At 32.9% G+C, this 19,555-nt stretch overlaps 3 protein-coding genes across 4 annotated transcripts in view; 2 read left to right on the forward strand and 1 right to left on the reverse strand.

Annotated features, from left to right (window-relative positions):
• Window positions 1-2,076: 2,076 nt before the first annotated feature.
• Window positions 2,077-15,810, reverse strand: LOC142323879 (peroxynitrite isomerase THAP4-like). 2 transcript variants are annotated; one of them, XM_075364187.1, is made up of 4 exons: window positions 15,645-15,810; window positions 5,493-5,805; window positions 4,630-4,733; window positions 2,077-2,449 (listed from the first exon to the last, which is right to left on the reverse strand). In XM_075364187.1, exons 2-4 carry the CDS (start codon window positions 5,761-5,763, stop codon window positions 2,330-2,332), a joined length of 495 nt encoding a protein of 164 aa, XP_075220302.1. In that variant the 5' UTR covers window positions 5,764-5,805; window positions 15,645-15,810; the 3' UTR covers window positions 2,077-2,329. The 2 variants fall into 2 exon arrangements, with proteins under 2 accessions (XP_075220302.1, XP_075220301.1); XM_075364186.1 differs by having other exon boundaries at window positions 15,616-15,809.
• Window positions 9,369-10,241, forward strand: LOC142322718 (uncharacterized). Its single transcript, XM_075361794.1, has one exon. It carries the CDS (start codon window positions 9,369-9,371, stop codon window positions 10,239-10,241), a length of 873 nt encoding a protein of 290 aa, XP_075217909.1.
• A 162-nt stretch (window positions 15,811-15,972) lies between the features above and the next one.
• LOC142323878 (elongation factor Tu-like) overlaps window positions 15,973-19,555 on the forward strand; it is a 28,792-nt gene continuing 25,209 nt past the window's right edge. Inside the window, exons 1-2 of the mRNA XM_075364185.1 lie at window positions 15,973-16,074; window positions 19,151-19,206. Coding sequence (XP_075220300.1) covers window positions 16,044-16,074; window positions 19,151-19,206 — 87 coding nt within the window. The 5' untranslated portion in view covers window positions 15,973-16,043. The remainder of the gene's footprint in view (window positions 16,075-19,150; window positions 19,207-19,555) is intronic.

Genomic DNA, 19,555 nt, shown 5'->3' on the forward strand with positions numbered 1-19,555 from the left:
ATAAGTTTTATACTCTTTTACGTTTAGTAATATAGGTTTTACATTTTTGTTTTACATTTTTATTACATCTATTTTTATGATAATTACTTTATCAGTATTAATTCAAATCAAAGTTACATAATAAATTAGTAAAAATTAAATATATCCATATTAATTTAATGTTACTTATTAAATTAGTAATGTTTATACATATACACTCTACTGTATTTTATTAAAAATGTATTTTTACCCCAAAAATATTATGAAGGGTTACAAAAGTGAAAATTAAAAATTATGCAATTTAGCAAAATATAATTTGTTGAAAATAATTTAGAAATGCTTAAGCAGCTAAGTAATGATAATAAAAATAGTATTACACTGAAAAATTGGAAAACGTGGTAAACAGAAATATGTTAGAATTTTACCGTCTTTCAAAGCCACAAACAATAACTTTGCTATACAAAATGCATTACATAGTTCAAACATGAAATCAATGGAAACAGTAAGTTCTACTACATGGGTAGAAATTAGTCAAGGTTTTCTCAAAACAATCTATTATACGCAACTGATGATACCAATAATAATTTAAAAATCGGAGGCTGAACTGCAGAAATTCACTTTTTATCGTAATGAGATTGGAAAAGAATCAAAGGTCTGTTAAAAATTATCCAACTATGTTTTTTAAAATAGCATTTTAAAAGCAGCACTGTTACAGTGTACATGAATGATTTTTTAAATTCTTAGTTTGCATCATCTATTGTCCATCAGCAACTGTGTGTTAGTGTAACAAAAGCTTGTATTTTTATCTTGTGTATATTAATGAAACATGTTGAACAACATTACTACATCAATCTCTGACATAAGGTTAGTGATAACCAAAACAAAACAATTCATAAGATTAAGCAGGCTTTTGGGAATGCAACTATGGGGGGTTAAACATATTAAAGAATATAACCATTTTTAAAATTACTGTCCTTTATTAAAGTGACCAGCACATCGATAGTCTGCCAATAATCTCTAATCCATTTACCATTAATAACATGTGCACTTTGATAAAGGAAAATTGTCTGTTAACAGTTTCAGAAATTGGGATTAGCAGTGGTTCTGTCGACAAGAGATTTGTTGGACAAACAGAAAGTGGCCACTGTGTACCAATGGTAATTATAACTTCCTCAAGACTACGATAACTGGTGATAAATTTTGCTTGGTACGACCCAGAAATCAACAGTTTCAGAAATTGGGATTAGCAGTGGTTCTGTCGACAAGAGATTTGTTGGACAAACAGAAAGTGGCCACTGTGTACCAATGGTAATTATAACTTCCTCAAGACTACGATAACTGGTGATAAATTTTGCTTGGTACGACCCAGAAATCAAAACTGGTTATCAAATTGGAAGTCATCATCATCCCCTAGGTTGAAGAAGCGAGGAGCAAAATAATAGTGATGGTGGTTTTTTTTTTTTTTACTACTGTGGATCTGTGTATCACAAATATACAAGAAGGCCAAACAGTACCATCTAGAGGTTCTGTGTTAGTGTAAGAGACCAGACTTGTTGGAATCATGCAAATGGTAGTTGCATTACAATAATGCATTTGCTCATTTGTCTTGTCTAATCCAAGATTTCTTGGGCAAGCACCAACATCCCTTAGGTTCACCAGACCCCCTTACATACCATACATAGCTCCTAGTGATTTCTGTATACTATCTAAGCTGAAGATGTACCTGGAAGGGTTCTGATTTAACAACTGTGAAGACATAAAGATGAATGCAACAGAACTCAATTACAAAGAGTTCTATGAAAAACATTTCCAGCAACAGAAAGACTTATAGGTGTGGAATCACAAGAAGACTAGGACTGGAAGCCTCTAGGTTCGATAATTTTTTAACACAGCTCATATAACAGAAGATAAGAGAGTACCAAGTCAGTGGATCCTGAGGATCTTGATAACTCATCAAATGATCTTGACTATTCATTATTGCTCAGTGGGTAGAAAAAGTTTTAAGTAGCTCCAGTAAACAATAATGAAACTGCAACAGACATGGTGCTTAATCCATAATTGGTTGAGGAAATAAATAATAAAACACTTCTTTAGAAATATAAGGAAAAATAATAAATTCATAAATTTTTTATTTAATCAATTTACTCTATAATTGAATATACATAATGTTTTTTGGAGTACTTAGTAAATCAAGTATATTACTATTGATCTGTGTCTAAAATACGTAACTTTCTTTCTCACAATTACTTGAAAAATAAAAACTTTTTTTTATTTGAAAAACATAAATGTTAACCAAAATAAGCTCGTTAAACTAAATGTAGATATTTTAAACACGGGAGAATATATCATCTTATCTGTCCAATATTCTTTTGTAGGTTGCTAGTGTATGATCCTCAAGTGAAGTATTATTCGTTTCCAATTTTAGTACTTGCACCAACTTTTCATCAGTTAATTTAAATATTCTTGCAATCTGTAAAATGAGATAAAGTCTATGTAAATAAATGATGCCTGTTTGTGGATGTTTATTTTAAGTATTTAAATGAATGTTAATTTAAACATATGATAATCAGAATCTGTAACAAGCTATCAAAAAGTACAATCATGAAAGAGAAAATCAAAATAAATAATTATTTTGTAAAATAATAAAACAAAACATTGAAAAAGTTTTTTCAGAAAAGTATCTTTTTAAATACCTGAAAATCATGCTACTCTTTCTGTCAGTGCATTGTATAGTGAATCTGGTTAATAGGACCACCGGTTATTCAGGGCCAGCCGTTTAATTGAGGTAGTTTTGCAAAAACAAAAGCAATTGGAATACTTCAAGTAAAATTATACAGGCTTAATGACTCAAAATGCTGCTTATAAGGACCACTAGTTAAAATATTACTTTCTTTCATTCATAAAATAATGTAATTTTATTATTTATGTAAGTCGTTTAACTGAAGTTTAAATACTATAGGGAGGGAGGAAACTTCTCCTTCTTAACCATTAGGAGAAAAGTTTTGTATACATGTAAGTTTATAGTTCAGTACATAATACTTTCAAGTTGTTTGGGAGTGATGATGAAATAATTAAAAAGATTGCTCAAGATTATGGCTGGCCTCCGTGGCGCGAGTGGTAGCATCTTGGCCTTTCATGCAGAGGTCCCGGGTTCGAATCCTGGTCAGGCATGGCATTTTCACATACGCTACAAATCATTCATCTCATCCTCTGAAGAATGCCTAACGGTGGATCTGGAGGTTAAAAAAAAAAAATTACTCAAAAACTGGATGAAGTTGCAGATGATGAATCCCTAAGTAGCACATCTAAAACGGTAAGTAAGCAGATACAAGATACAAAAAAATTCATTGACAACTTCAATAATATTTTATGCAAGAAAGTAGTGAAGGAAGCTTGCTTGCAGAACTGCAAGTTTATGCCAAATTTGTAGAATGCCAGGTAATGAAAGGGAGACAGTAGGGAAAAGTAGAAAAATTTTTTCAAAAAGTTTAACCAAGTGAGAGACATTAAAATACATATTTTTGTACTTTATTGATCATAAAAGGCACTTAATAATGTTGTTTACGTAACTTTAATTCTGTATTAGAAATAAAATTCTGAATAATGAGTTAAATAGTGTTTAATAATTAATATGTTCTATACTGTAATTGTGTATATCTCCTCAGTTCCGAAGTGGTCCTACTATATAGAATCAGGAGATCTGTTTTTTCATTTCCTTCATTAGCCGAGGATGTTATTAAGTTTCAGAACTTATAATTCCATTATAAGATTATCTCTTTGTAAACAATTTTTCTTTTACGTAATCTCATAAATTTTTATTTCCTTTAACAAGTGCCAAATCAAGCTGGGCTTTCAACTGTTCTCCTTCAACTTTTTTACTCCATTAATCATTTGTTCACACTTCACAATGAATCTCCTCTCAAATTCTCCTATTACATGTACATCCTATTACAGGATTGTCTCCCCTACATCTCTAAATGAGACATTATCTTTATGAAATTTTTCCTTTGCCATTGCATTAATAACTCAAAAATTTCATACTTTGTCTTCTAAGCTATTTTTAACATACTAACCATACCCAGGCTGTTTCCCGAATGTATCTGTCTTTAATTATTTTCCTTAAAATTTTCTTATTTCAATCCTGATCTCAGCAGCCTGAATTCTCAATTTTTCATCCTCTGTCCATGTTTCTGCTATACTTAGTATCGGGACAAAATAACAGTAACAACAATAGTTTATTACAAGTTAATGGATTTCTTTCTTTGCTTTAAGTTTCTAGCATTTAGAAAGAATTTTATAAGAAACTGCACAGTCATGTTTACTTGCTTTTCTAGTTTCACATTCTATGAGAAAACAGTCCCTAAGGGGTAAATACTTATACTTATACTTCTAGCATTATCCATATAAATTATTTATATTTTTATTATTACAGATATTTTTTCTTTAGATAACCATTACTTCTCTTTAAATTCAAATTATGTGTGTTTATATGTTTAAAAGATTTTAGATAAAGTATTATCAACATGAGATTCTATTCTTCTGATATTTAAAAATAGTTTTTTAGTAATTTACATTATTTGGTTTCCAAACAATATCTGTATAATTAATTAATAAAAATGCAATTAGATAATTAATATTTGTAATAATTACCTTCTTTACACCAGGTTCTTTAGCGAAATTCATTCGTGCTATTGATTTACTTTCTAAAACTATTTCATTTTCACTGACAAAACCTTCTTCTAAAGTGGTTAGACCTGAAATAAGAAAAAAATATTTTTTAAAGTTAATATTCATTTACATGTTTCTGTATATAAGGAAGTGCATTTTAATTGAGATATTCAGATTACAGTAAAACCTGATTATGTTCGTGGTACTTAAAAATCATAAATGTAATGAATGAATTTTGAACTAATGTGTTGAAATAAAGATTTATTTTTATTGATTAGTATTTTTGAGATAGTCAGGTCCTAGTCATGTTCACTTCACTTTTTACAAAATACTTTGTTGCTATCTCATTTCTATCTGCAGCTAGTTTAGCTGGCTAAAGCATTTTATTCATCTAATTCAGGATAACCTAATACAATGATTTTTTTAGCATAATCTATTATTTTTATTTATTCTTCAGTGGCTCAAGTATGTCAAATTTAAATTAGAAAAACAGAGGATGTTCAGTATTAGTCTGTTTCATATTACAAAAAACAACATTTTAGTAATTGTATCAAGCTTACATTTATTGTGATTTTTTTAAATAAATTTAAAATTTTTGCCAACAAAATTATAAACAATTTTAATCAAACAATGAGGTTGATTTAATCTAATACATTTTATATATTGTTAGTGTCTAGATTTATTACATTTTAAGGGTCGTAAAATAGATTATAAAAATTGTATTATTTTGGTTTTAATATCTATCCCTTTAAAACTAAGTAATATAAATTTTTAAAATATTAACAACAAAACTGAATAAATTTGTTTACATATACTGAAATTTAGATGAATAAATATTATCTTACCAAAATTATGTGCGACCATAAAAGCTAAATTATTAGTACCAGGCTGAATTCTTAAAAATCCTGATTCAAAATGCATCGGCTTCTTTTCAATTGGATGCCATGATTTAGCTGTATAATGTATAAGTGGTTGTCCATATGATTCAAAAGTTATTTCTTCACAGTAATTAAATGGTTTAATGGATGGATATTCACCTTTACCATCTTCTGATACCCATTTACCTAACAACCATGAAATAGGTTTAATAGCTTCATTCAAAGGACGTGGTTGCATTTTCTGTTTTTAAGTTATGGAGAAATAATTCAAGTTCAGTACCTATAACAAAAATATTACTTCTCTTTCCAATTATTGTAATACAAGTTATAGAAAAAGAGTATAGTTTGATAAAATATACAATATTTGAAAAAAAATTGTTAATTGTTATTTTTTTTATGAATTGTAGTCTACCTCTACCTTTATAGCTTGGAATATGATACCATATTAATAGTGTGTAAATGTGCACTATCAGTAACAATTGGATAATGGTAAAATGATGTCATTTAAATAGCGATTTGATACTTTGTTAACTTTGATTATAAAATCTTCTTTGCATGTTTTTCACTTACAAATGTTGATTTTCTGATGTGTGTAGTGAATGTGCATGCATTCAGGGTTGTTGTGTTGTGTGATCTTATGTAATTTATTTAAGGTTTTGGAAGCAACACATTAAGCTTCTTTTCTAAAAAGTGATTCAATAAAATGGATGAGTCCAGAAACTAGATTGTGCCGTTTCAGTACATGAATGGAGTGGTACTCTCAGTGTACAAATATACTACAAAAATACTTAATTTTATTTTTAAAACTGCTCCATGTGCTTTTCATACTCATTTTGGTATTCATTGTTATTGATTAGTCCCATATACCCATGCAATCATCATTTGATTGCATGGGTATATGACATGGCATGGATACAGGACTGATGTCATCCTCAATGAATAGAACAAAAGGATTCGTTATGTACCTTATTACCAATAAGTATTTTTGAAAAATTCTAATTGTTAATTATTTTTCAGTATCTTTAAAATGGCCTATGTCACTGAATCACCCTTTTTCATGAACTGTTGTCTGCAACTGTAGGTATATAGAACATTTGTTAGATATTTAATTATGCTGAGGTCTTCAACGTAACAAAAACACAGATACATACAAACACACATATCTATATCAACTGACAACAATGGGTATGCTACGAAATCATCCATCAGGGTATTTTTGCCGATACTGTGTTTATAATTGACATGTAAAACCTATAAAGAAGTAAACTGAAAGTTAAATTCATAAAGAAGTATCAGATCCTGAGTAATTCTGTGAATTGAATCCTTTACAATCTAACAAGTAACAATGCAATAAAATATCTAACACATGCTAACGGCTATCCATCAACAATTATAGTGAAGATAGTGGTATTGTCTGTATTTTTAAATTTTGAAGGTTCAGGCAGAGTATGAATCCTAGTCATGATTGACATTTTTCATATGCTATAAATCATGCTTAATATACTGTTACACTACATAAGGATGCTACATCTATTTATATGTAATATCTTAGTTCTAAATTTCATACAGTCACTGTTCTTCACAAGGACTGGCTGTATAGTGAATAGCATTAATTTTGAAAAAAGCAAATTTTATTGTTTATATCTGGTAAAGTTTTATTGTTATAAGTATATCTGGATTGGACAAGGAATACGGACTATCATTTTTGAGTTATTTGGTTACGGATTTATCAAGTTTTTTATAGTTGTTTGTTCTCATTAGTGAGATCAATATTTTTGTGCTTTTTACTCGCTAAATCTTAGATATTATAGTGTGTTAAAGTGTTGGTGACTTTTATCAATAACAAAAAGACTACCAGTGTGTATAAAAAGTGAGTAAAACTTATTGTACAATAACTTTTTAACAGTTTTTGAGGTTATAATAGAGCTTATAATAGCAAATTATTCTAAGTTATTCGACAGGCTAATACCAGTCTGAAATTAACTGTAAACAAGGACTTAGGAAATTTTTTCGTATATTAGTAGTTATACGAGTGAAATTTCAAGTCCTTAGACTAGTTTTTATTAGGGAATTCTTTGTTTCTTAATAATTTCTGAACCACTCGTCCTACATCCCTCATCCCAAGTTATAAATCCATCCCAAAAAGTTTCCTACCCCCTGACCCCCCACAAAATTTTCGACCCTATTTTTGGGTTGATACATTTTACCAACCCCCCCCGACTCCCCCAAATTTCTTTTGGGGCTCCCATCCCCGAGTGGGTACTCGTTGGACTCGGGATCGTCCCCGTAGTCCAACAGCGCTAATATGAGACAAAGAGGATCACTCCCCTTAGAGGGATCATTGCAGGGAGTTTCTAGCTCATAAAAGGTTACCATTACTAAGAAAACGGAGGGTAAATGTAAAAAGAGACCCCGACAGGGGTCCTCAGAAGAAGAAGAAGAAGGAGTGCCGGAGAGCCTTAGCAATCTGGTTTACCAATTGGGATTAACTATGGTGGGATTGAGACAGCATATGGGACCGGGTCTCTCAAAATACATAAGTACACATGAGCAGGAGCTCAATGGCATATATGATGGGCTTAATGCCTTGATGCAAGTCTCGTCCCCTTTATCAGTTGTTACACAGGCTACTCAGACGGACCCTATAGTTGTGGAAGATGAGATGGAGCAAACTAAGGAGCTGACAGATGAGCAAATAATAGATCTACTGCCCAAAAGGTGGCCAAATAGTTTGCGGAACAAAATTAGTTTGATTAATGAGTTCCCTTCTGAGGTGGTGGACTCTTGTACTGTTAGTGATTTAAGTAAATCAAGTCAAGGGGATGAAAAAGAAGGTATTAGTACCAAATACAAAGTAGGCGACATTCGTAAAGATGTACAATCAATTCTTGGAGACTGTGACGACATTAAGAAAAGTAAATACAAAATCTACTATGATGGTAATGCTACTGAGAAGAGCACAATTGGAGCTATATTGAGGGCTTTAAGGAAGATTATTCCTCAGGCTGGTAATTTAGTTTTTGTCGTCCCCAATAATAATATTGGAAACTATATGAAGAAATTAATATCTTATTTGCGGAGACGAGGAAGTAGCGGTTAAAGTGCTTACGATCCCAGTTGAAGGTAAAGCTATACAAGGCAAGCCTGGACAAGCCCATATTAAAAAGTCGACACCACCGGCAGTTGACAGTCGTACTGTAGTTATCAAAGCAGCTGGAAAATCCTATTCTGATTTACTTAAAACGATGAAGTCTGCAGTAAGTAGCGAAGATGCAAAAGAGGTCATCTCCTTACATAAGGGCAGGAATGAAGAATTCCACGTGAGAATTCAGGGAGCGCAGAAAGCTGCAGAGTTTACAAGTAACCTACGAGATAAGGCGGCAGATCTGCATGTTGACCTGCGTACAAGAGCGGGAAGGCGCACAATAGTTCACATCAGGGATGTAGAATATGACACCACTGAGACAGAAATTCTTGCTGCAATTACTGCAAGAGTAGGTACTGATGAGGACATCAAGATATCGCCAATTAAAAAAGGTGACGATGAGACGCAGAACATTACAGTAATCACAACGTATAGGGCTGCCTGTAAACTCGTAGTGGATAGGATTCGAATAGGATGGGTCAACTGCCAGGCTTTTATCCAAGACGATGGGGATAGGTATTTTAGATGTTGGGGCACCGGACATCGGCGGCAGGAATGCAAGGGGCCAGATAGGAGGGACCTCTGCTTTAACTGTGGAGGGCGAGGTCATATGATTGCCAAATGCAAAGAACCAAAGAGTTGTCTCGACTGCGGTAGCGGTTAGCACAGGACTGGTGCTTGGGCGTGCTCTGACAAGCATGATTAAGCTTCTCCTAGCCAACGTGAACAGAAGTGTGCTATCGCATGATTTGCTGTATAGACTTGCTATTGAGTGTGATGTAGATTTGTTGGCAATCACTGAACCCAACAAACATGAGTCTGCGAAGTCCGGATGGATGGCGGATACTGTGGGTGATGCCATTATTAGGAACGTCAGTAATAGGGTGGCTCTGAGTTTCAAGGAGAGAGCAGAGGGAGTCATAGTGACTGAACTGGAGTCTACAATAATTGTAACAGCGTATGTCTCGCCCAACATCACGATTGCGGATTATGACAGGTTTTTAGACAGTATATATCGAATTCTGTCTAGACAGAGCAAGAAATTCGTGTTGTTGGGTGATTTCAACTGTAAGACGACTTTTGCTGGTTGCTCCCGCAGTAATAGTAGAGGAGAGCTAATTGAAGAACTGATGCAATCCCTCAGAGGTCGCTGTTTAAATGATTGTACTCCAACTTACGAGGCTTGGGGCCACTACTCTGTTTTAGATCTGATCATTGCTGATAATAAATGGTCAATGGATCAGCTAGAGCTAACAGTGATGGATAACAATATTTCCAGTGATCACCTTCCGCTACATCTGATCATAAAGGAAGGCAATGACTTTGTAGTTGAAAGACCTTTTGTTACAAGACCTACAATCCGTCAGGTTGACAAAATAGTTGATAAAGTAGCTCAAGGGCTACATAATATGATTGAGTTGACGCCAGATACTCTTACCTCGGTAATACAGCAAGAAATGGATAAGGAATTAAGGGCCACTGGGGGCAGACAACAAGTCTACTGGTGGTCAAATGAGATAGCACACTTACGCGATAATTACAGCAGGCTAGGAGAAGGAAACAAAGACTGAGGATCAGAGGTGGTGCTGAGTTTGATACTGCAGCCAAACTATATATAGAGGCTAGACGCCACTTGAACAGGGCCATTAAGAGATCAAAAAGGGATCATTGGTTCAAACTCTGTGAGGAATTGGACAATGATTCCTGGGGCCAAGCCTACAAGATAGTTACTAAGAGGTTTGGCAGGCGTCTGCCTGTGTTGAGTGAACGGCAGGCTATGGCACAGTTTGACGAATTATTTCCATGTCCAGCAGAGGCAACTGACATCTTGCCTGAATATGAGCTAAGGAGGTTTACCCCGGCTGAGCTAAGTAACGGTATCGGACAACTCAGTAATAAAAAGAGCCCCGGCACTGATAGAATCCCTGCTGCAATACTCAAAGGCCTTGTAAAACAGCTTCCCTGGGAGATGACTGATATAGCTAATTATGGCTTGGAGAATGATTCATTCCCGCGATGTTGGAGGGAAGCCAGGGTGGTCTTCCTCCCTAAAGGCGGTGATGATCAAGGTCTGTCTCGATTTAGACCGCTGAGTCTCTTAAATAACTTGGGCAAAGCGGTAGAGAAGATGCTCGCCAACAGAATTGTATGCGAAACTGAAGAAGGCGTGGGTATAAGCGTCAATCAATTCGGGTTCTGGAAGGGACGCTCCACCGTGTTGGCAGAAAGAAAGTAACTACTTGGATAGCAGATGTCAGAAGAGGTACTTGGAGAACAAGAGGGATTCCGTTATTTGTCTCCCTAGACGTTAAGAATGCTTTTGGCTCCATCAAATGGAGCCATATTCACAGTGCATTATTGGCTAAGAACGTAAGCCCATATCTTAGGAGACAGGTGAGGAGATACCTCTCTGACAGATCGTGCAGAATTGCAACGCAAAGTGGAGATTTGGAAGTCAACATACACAGTGGAGTTCCCCAGGGCTCCGTTTTCGGCCTGTTATTATGGGTTTTAACTATTGACGGGATCCTAAATTTGGATTATCCTGCAGGAGTCGAGGTCATTGCCTATGCAGATGACCTGGTGATCCTTGCGAGTGATAGACATGCACTGGAAGTACAAAATAAGGCCAATTTGGCATTACAGATGATAGAAAACTGGCTATGTAATAAAAATTTAGTGCTGAACATTGATAAATGCAAATTTATCACTTTCACTGGAAGAAGGATCATTGATTGGCTGGATATCAGGATCAATGATGAACCAATAGCAGAAACTGATAAGCTGAAGTACCTAGGCGTTACCTTTCAGAGGAACGGTTCCTTCACCGAACATATAAATGAAGTTTGTAACAGGGCTGACAGAATGATAAAATCTTTAAATATCATTATGACGAACCAAAGAGCGCCTAAGGCGTCAAAGAGAAGGGTCATAACGTCTTCGGCAATATCGTCCATGCTTTATGCGATGCCGGTATGGTGGATTTCAGTGCAAGTAAAGAAAAACCTGGCACGTATGATCAGGACCCATAGGAGACTGTTGCTTGGAGTGATTTCTGCATATAGGACGGTCTCCTATGAGGCTTTGTGTGTGCTCGCTGGAGTCCCACCGATTGATTTATTGGCACTTTTAAGAGTTGAAAGAGACCAGGGAGTTGGAATTCACGAATCAAGGCAGCGGCTAATGGCAAAGTGGCAGGACAGGTGGAATGAGAATGGCCCTGGAGGTAGAACAAAGAGAAGACTCATCCTCGATATTAAAAGCTGGATATATAGGAAGCATGTGGAAGTGAATTTTCACCTGTCACAATACTTTACAGGGCATGGCAACTTTAATTTTTACTTGCACAGAATCGGTAGAAGAGCATCAACGGAATGTATGTATTGCGATCGCGAAGATGATGTTAAGCACACATTTACTGACTGCCATAAATGGAGAGAAGAATTAGTAGACATCGATCTATCATCTGATGGTAACGGCAGATTAATTAATCACATGCTGCTGAGTGAAGATGCCTGGAAGAGGGTTGATTCGGCTATTAAGAAAATATTAACTCAGAAAAATGAGGACGAGAGGAGATTGGGGTTCTGATCTTAGTATAGGGAAGGGCAGATAGCCCCAGTGGTGAGTACTGGCATGCTGAGGTGTGCCAGTTTCGATGAGCCACTGGGGACTCCAAGGGTTTTCTTGATAGAAAAGATCAAAGAAAAGACCCAATCGTCACATCAAGACAATCATGGTATGGCATGGCGATATATATAGATGGGCATATCAATAGACTCAAAAGAACTGACCGGTGGGCCGACCTGCCATGCCGGACATACAGCCGGTAGGTGGGAAGGCCCATTTGAGTACAACAGGCACACCCCTGGGTGGCGCAATACCAACCAGTCAGACCTGCCCAGGGGAGGAGAGTCAAAAAAACAAAAAGGTCCTATGTAAAACAGTGAAATACCATCTTGGAAATTAAAGGTCATTGAAGTTAAATTACACTGTACGCAATTGGGCATTAATCTGTGGCTAATGAAAAAAGCAGTTTTAAGTTTGAAATTTACCTAACAAAAAAATAAATGCAATGTTAGATGTTGATGAAAAATGAAGGCTGTTTGCTGATAACATCGCAAAACGTTAAGGGGAAAAGCACACAACATACTTGGTGTATGGTACAAATGAATGAAACATGGGTTATCAAAGTAAATAACAGAAAAGAGTAAGATAATGATTGGTGATAACTAGGAAAGAGTGGGAATATAGAGGATAGCTAAAACTATCTGGCACAGTGTTTAAAGTGATAAAAACTTTTAAATATTTGGTTAGTAAAGTGACATTAGAGGATGGGCAAATAAGAGTACATGATGCAATTGAATTTTATTAGATGTAAAAGTCTATAGCAAACAGAGATTCCAAGGAAATACAAACATGTTTTACTTAGTCATACTACATGTATTAGGGTGCACCAGAACTACCTGGTGCAAATATAAAGGCAAAAGCTTAGGCTATTACAGGGTTGGAGGAAAGCAAACTATGTTCTATAAAAATAAAATTTCTTAAAGTATGTCAGGCAAAACAAGAAATGTAGAAATAAGGAAATACAAACAATTTCTTGGATAGATAGATATATTAAGGTGGTTTGTCAAAAAAGGATTTAAAACTCATAAAGGAAGGTATTAGAAAGGTTAAGAAGACTTAGAAATAATGGCTGGATAAGGTTAAAGTTTACTGAAAGTACACTAGATATACTTAAGGAGATGAAAAATGGTGGTGATGCAGAATTCAGGATGGTTCATTGTTCAGCACATTACAGTGGTTAAGAGAAGAATAAATTAATTATACTGCCAATGACAGTGTAGCTATGTTTAGTCATGAAAAGATGAAATGCATATTTATTGGTCAAAATAAATTAAAAACTTAATAGATTCTTTTTTTTTTAAAGTATACAAAAGCATACATTTTCATAACTTCTCATACAATTCAGTAGTAACTAGCAAAATGTTGTTACATTAACATATAATGATAATTTAATAGCTTCAACCAACTGTATTTTTAAAATGCCTTATGATATGATGTCAATATTTCATATGATTCAATTTTAAATACTGATATGACTTCTGTGAGGTAGGATGATCTTCATATTTTCATTTTTTAATATTTATGTTAAATCTAAAAAAAATAGAAATAGCATATATTTTTAATTATGATCAACTCTGCTTCCGTTACACTAAAATTGTTCTTCCACAGGTTTTTTTGGAGCTAATTGCACAACTCCTCCATCAGTAAAGTTACTGTCTCTAATGGTTCTCGATAAGGTCAATTTCCATATATTTTAATAGCATTTATAATATTTTTTAAGTGTTATCACATTTTGTAATGCCATTCAACAAATTAAAACTTATTATTTAATGAATGATTAGCTGCAAAAACAGACAGTGAATGAAATCATCTCAAAGCCAGTAAAATTAAAAAAAATATTTATAATAAAACCATCTTAGTTCAAAATTGTGCTCAATGGGGAAATTTAAACTAATGTTTAAAAAATACAATTATTTGTAATCCTTTGGTGACTAGAGGCCTAAAATTTTTAAGTTTCTAAAAACTTTGTTCAGAATTTAAAGAAAATACAAAGTAATTAATTTAAGAGTGATCAAATGCAAGTCAATAATAACATTTTGTTAAGGTAAGTTATTACCAGAGTGAATATTATGACTTGTAAAGGCTATATAACATCCAATGGACTACCACTATAAAGATGACGGCTTTAAAGATTACACATTTGAAGACTAAACAAAAGATTATATTTCATTAGACAATCTGAGATGCCATTTAAATACTTCAAACAATACAACCACCATCTTACATGCACATTTTGTAAGCTTTGAACTTCTAATAATTATAAGACAAATTATAATTATAAGACAGTTTATAATGGTTAGTGCAAATGTTCCATAAACTTTAGTATCTCTCTACCAACAAAAATTATGTAAAATAAACCATACATCAGTTACACATAATTGGTATAAATTACTCAGCCTTACAATAATGTGGTTTAATAGTAATTACTTTGGCCTAAAATTGATGCCTTAATTTTACTTTGCATTGTGGATTATATAAACCACTGTGTAGCTAAAAGTGTCTAGTACACAATTTGAGGCAATTGTTTAGCGTAAGGTAAATTAAAATCAAACACAGCAAACTATTTGCTGGGTTTCATTTTAATTTATTTTTAGCCTTGCGGAGCATGATAGTCACAACTACAATAAACCAATTTCCTTTAAGTTTTAACTAACATTTTTCTTTTTATGTACAACATTAATGAAAAGGTCAGTAATGATTCTTGTCATGTAACTGTGATACTGCAGATTTTATAAAAGCAGTTTTGTTAGATAATCTGACATCATACCCAGAGTTATTTTATGCACAAATAATAATATTTAATTTTTTCAATTATCAAGAAATTTCATTTATGTAAATCAGCAAGTAATATTTGATCGCAGCAAACGTGAGATTATTATTATGGGGGCAGTAATGTGGTAAGACTATGAATCTGCCCATTATTAAAAAATAGTATTTTGGTACAATTCTAAAAATAAGTTGTCATTGTTGTAGTTATACATTAATAATTTTAATTAAAAAAATTATGGTTTGAAGAATTGCAGAAAAGATTCTTATTTTTAAACGTAAATATAAGTGCTCAAAGTATCTTTTAAAGATCATAATAATTACACCTAAATATTTAAACGCAATAATTTCTACTAAAATTGTATTTGTATCTTGAACATTTTAAGTAACTAAAATAGAATAGTTTATGTAACCAAGATAATTGTACAGAAAATTAGACCAGTTTTACTAATGTAAAACAATTTATTTATTATTAAGGTTTAAAAAGGTAGGCTAGTAAGGTACAAAAGAAGAATCAAGCCTAACTTCTAACCACACAGCACAACTAACCTAAATTTGTATATCAGTAATTACAGTACCGACGTTCTTGAAGTTCATGCGTAGATGAACGTACTACGCTTACATGAAGTTCAAGATGCTTTTGAATTGTTTGCACTATTATTAGAACATTTCCTTAAGAAAGCTAACGATAAACTGTCTTAATCTGCAATTACTCATCTGTGTACGCCAATATTTTTTTGAAAGGAATAAAGTTTTTAATTTAATCTGAAATAGTACATTAGAATGCATATTAAAAAAAAAAAGAAATAATAATAATAATAATACTGTTTTTATTCCCTGAACTCTATAAATATTAAACTAAACGTATAAAATGTTTTTATGAACACATAATAAACTATATAGGTGACATTATTTCATATTAGTGCTTGGACTGATTCTACATTTTGTCATATTGTAACAGCAGTGACAAGTATAAAATGGCTGCCATCCGTGTGATGTTTTGCCCTTGTGAGTAGAATTTTGAAATTAATTTTATTGCTTTTATTATTGGTAGATTTAAAAATTTAAATGTATACTTTGGTTGTTATTTATTCCTAATAAATTTTCGTATATGTGATGGCATCATGTGCTAAATAAATTTTAGCTACCCGGTGTCTGTGATTGTTACCGCTGTTAAATTGTATATTGCTGTAATTTATACAATTATTTCATTAAATTTTTGTTTAAGGAATACTAAAGTTGTGTAGATTTTGGGAATTTTATTCGATATAATTTAATGTTTTTATTGTAGGGTTATGTCGTAGTGTAGTTGTATTTCGGTTAAGGATAGTATTTTTTTAAAATAATTACAATTTCGTTAGTTTTCACATTATCTTGTTATAACTAGACGTATTTTTTGGTATAGATTAATGACATTCAGTATAGGTAGGCTATTTTCTAGTTATGAATTTTTTTTATTCTTAAATAATAGTCATTCTCATCGCTGATATGTAATAACATTCTCTTTCACACTTTACTAAAATACCATCGACCTTTTGACATATGTTGAAGTATTTCGTACCCTAAATAGATAATGCATATAGTTGTACATTGTTTTAGCTTGAAATCTGATTTGATTGTTGGGAGCCTGGAATAGTCGTGAACGCTGATTATTATTATTTATTAAATCAGGTTTTTAGTTATTCATATTAGTCATATTGTACTGTTTATATTAGCAGTAAAATATTAAAATTTTATATTAAATTAGATAAAACTTGATGAAGATGCAAGAGACTTATTGGTTAAGCCTTAAGATAAGTACCCTTCTTGTAAGAAGAGTAGTTATTGGTTATGTGGGACCATTACTGAAATCCAATTGTTTACTGAATTTTGCTTGTTTTAGTAAATTTGCATCATTTATCTGTTAGTTTATTATTTATGATATGAATTCAAAAGTATAACATAATTGTATATTTAACGTTAATTAGACGAGGTGAGTAAGTGAAGCGAGTGTTGGTTATGTTGATATACATGCACGATTCATCATTACATGAAATCAACGTAATCCAATCAAACATAACCTACGCTTGCTAACCTCATCTCAGTGACGTTAAAAATAAAAATTATATACAATAAGTTATATGTATATATGGATTTCAGTAGGGGTCCTGTGTAACCAATAAGTACCGAGGTTTGTAATAATCAATGTTAAAAATTGTATTAAGGTACTATGAATGATTTGAACATAAATGATTAGTTGTTAGTAGATAATAACTTGTAATAAAGCCAATTGATGTCAGCTGATAGCATGGAATCATTTGAAAAAGTCACTAAAACTGTGCACCCCTTGGCAGCCTTCTCTCATTCATTACTGCTTTAGTCTTTTTCGATATCATAAAAAAATTTTATGATATGAATAGCATGAATTCTGATGCTATACTTTATAGATTCCATGACTGCCTTACAGGCGATTAGTGACATGTACTCCAGACACTCTGCTCTGAACAAATGACTGTGTAACACAACTGTCAGCTTCTGCTGGATCCCCAGTCATATTGGAATTTCAGGCATTAGCGCGCTGATAATGTGGGAAAAGAGTTGTTTCTGGCCTCCTTTCACTAATTGCATTGTTTCTGATGATCTTGTCTGTTCTGAAGAGGATGATTTGTGATGAGTGGCAAAGTCAATGGAATGCTACCATCAACAATCAACATCATCCTATTAAGAATACTCTATCACCGTGGAACTCGTGCAAAAATAACTGTTGAGAGGAGGTTATTATTTATTGTTTGTGAATAGGGCGCACTAGGCCCACTCATGGATATCTCATGACTCAGACTGACGCACCAGTTTGTATTTGCTATGACTGCCAATTAACTGTAACCACATCCTCTTGTGGATTGTTTCTTGTTGTGCGGCATTACATCAGGTGTTTAGGGGCTAATTTCCGAAATATGTTAGGAAACAATGAGATATTGAATGTTTTATGATTTCATAGGGCCATCTGTTTATATTCAAATATCTGAGTTTTCTGTAGTATGTTTCAGCTATTTATGCTATTTGGCGTGTGGCAGATTGTAATTTTATTGTTTAATCCAGATTATAAATGTAGTATTTCATTGTGGTTTTATTTCACTTTTAGCATATGTCGTTTATGCTGTTTTTGTATTACCGGGTTTTAGTTTTTAATTTAATTTTTAATATTTATTTATTTACTATATTAATATCACGTCTTGGCACTGATGACGATACTTCATTTTGCGTCCAGAAAAATAAAAGTGCATTTCAATTGATAAACTGTTAAAGAAAGCATAGAAGATTACAAAATTTGCTTTGGTTTATATCATTAGGTAATAATAGAGAACTGTAATATGTTGTGTGCAGTCAAGTTTATTTCATGGTTGATGTTGCAGGCTTAGAAAGAGAATTAATAATCTTCCAGAACTTAAATTATGGGATCAAAATATGAATTGAACAAATTATAACTGGTACTGAAGTAAGATTCTACAGGAATTATGTTAGGATAAAAGTCCAGTTGTCCCAGTAGATCGGCAAAGTTCATCAAGTTAGGCATAAAATACTGTACTATTTAGATAGCAAAGGTTTCTGACCAATTTGAAAAAAACATGATGAAACACTTGAAGCAATAAAACATAATATTGTGTTCTGTAGGAAATAGCATACATTTGGCAATTGCACTTGCCTACACACATATGTATGTGTCGGCTGGCTGGCCAATCGACAGATTGGGACACACTAGACCTGACCTATCTGTCTGACATACCGACCAACCAATGCATGTTGGAAAACTGGTTGATGAGAAAATGAACAAAATATAAGACTATAATGTAGGCTGTGTGAATTTGATATTAAATTTAGTTTATCTTAGTTTGTCTAATATCACTAGTAGGTTTTATGGTTATGGAAGTTTAGCGATTACTGTGTGAGTGAGGCATTGTGATTTATTTCTAGATTTTTGCATATTACAAGTAAAAATTTGATGGTATTTAGACAAAAAAATTAATTCCTGTTTTAATTTTCTATAAGTTTATTATTAATTATATGATTTGCATTTTACGAAGTTGTGTATATTTTTATTTTTCAGTGGCACAGAGGGCATTGAAACAGATTTTGTTTTGCAGAGAAGTATGTACATTAAGTGTGAGTATATATTTTTTTTAACAGATGGTCACATTTAAAAAAAAAAAATATCTTTGTCATATGAGTTATATCTATATTCAGTGCTTATTTCTTGCCAGAAAAATTGAAATATTTTGTTAATTTTTATCAATATTTACCTACTAATATATATGGGTGGTGTATGACTATTTCTTTGGTAATCCTATGGTAAAGGTAATTGATTGCTTTGTTAGCTTTCACAATTACTATCTCTCATTGGGTATAACAGATATTATATGGCGGTAGGAAGTTGCATAAAAATCATGCATTTATTTTTTTAGTTTGATCAATTGGAATTAGTATTTCAACAGTATAAAACTGGTATGATCAT

Source organism: Lycorma delicatula, chromosome 4, assembly GCF_047948215.1.
Source record: "Lycorma delicatula isolate Av1 chromosome 4, ASM4794821v1, whole genome shotgun sequence".
Taxonomy (NCBI): domain Eukaryota; kingdom Metazoa; phylum Arthropoda; class Insecta; order Hemiptera; family Fulgoridae; genus Lycorma; species Lycorma delicatula.

Bases quoted from the DNA above. Each gene is read 5' to 3' on its own strand.
- LOC142322718 (XM_075361794.1), top strand. From the start codon at position 9,369: ATGATTAAGCTTCTCCTAGCCAACGTGAACAGAAGTGTGCTATCGCAT.
- LOC142323879 (XM_075364187.1), bottom strand. From the start codon at position 5,763: ATGCAACCACGTCCTTTGAATGAAGCTATTAAACCTATTTCATGGTTG. The intron at 4,734-5,492 runs GTAAGATAATAT...TTCTTATTTCAG, and splicing joins TATGGTCGCACATAATTTTG to GTCTAACCACTTTAGAAGAA. The intron at 2,450-4,629 runs GTAATTATTACA...CTCATTTTACAG, and splicing joins AAGAACCTGGTGTAAAGAAG to ATTGCAAGAATATTTAAATT.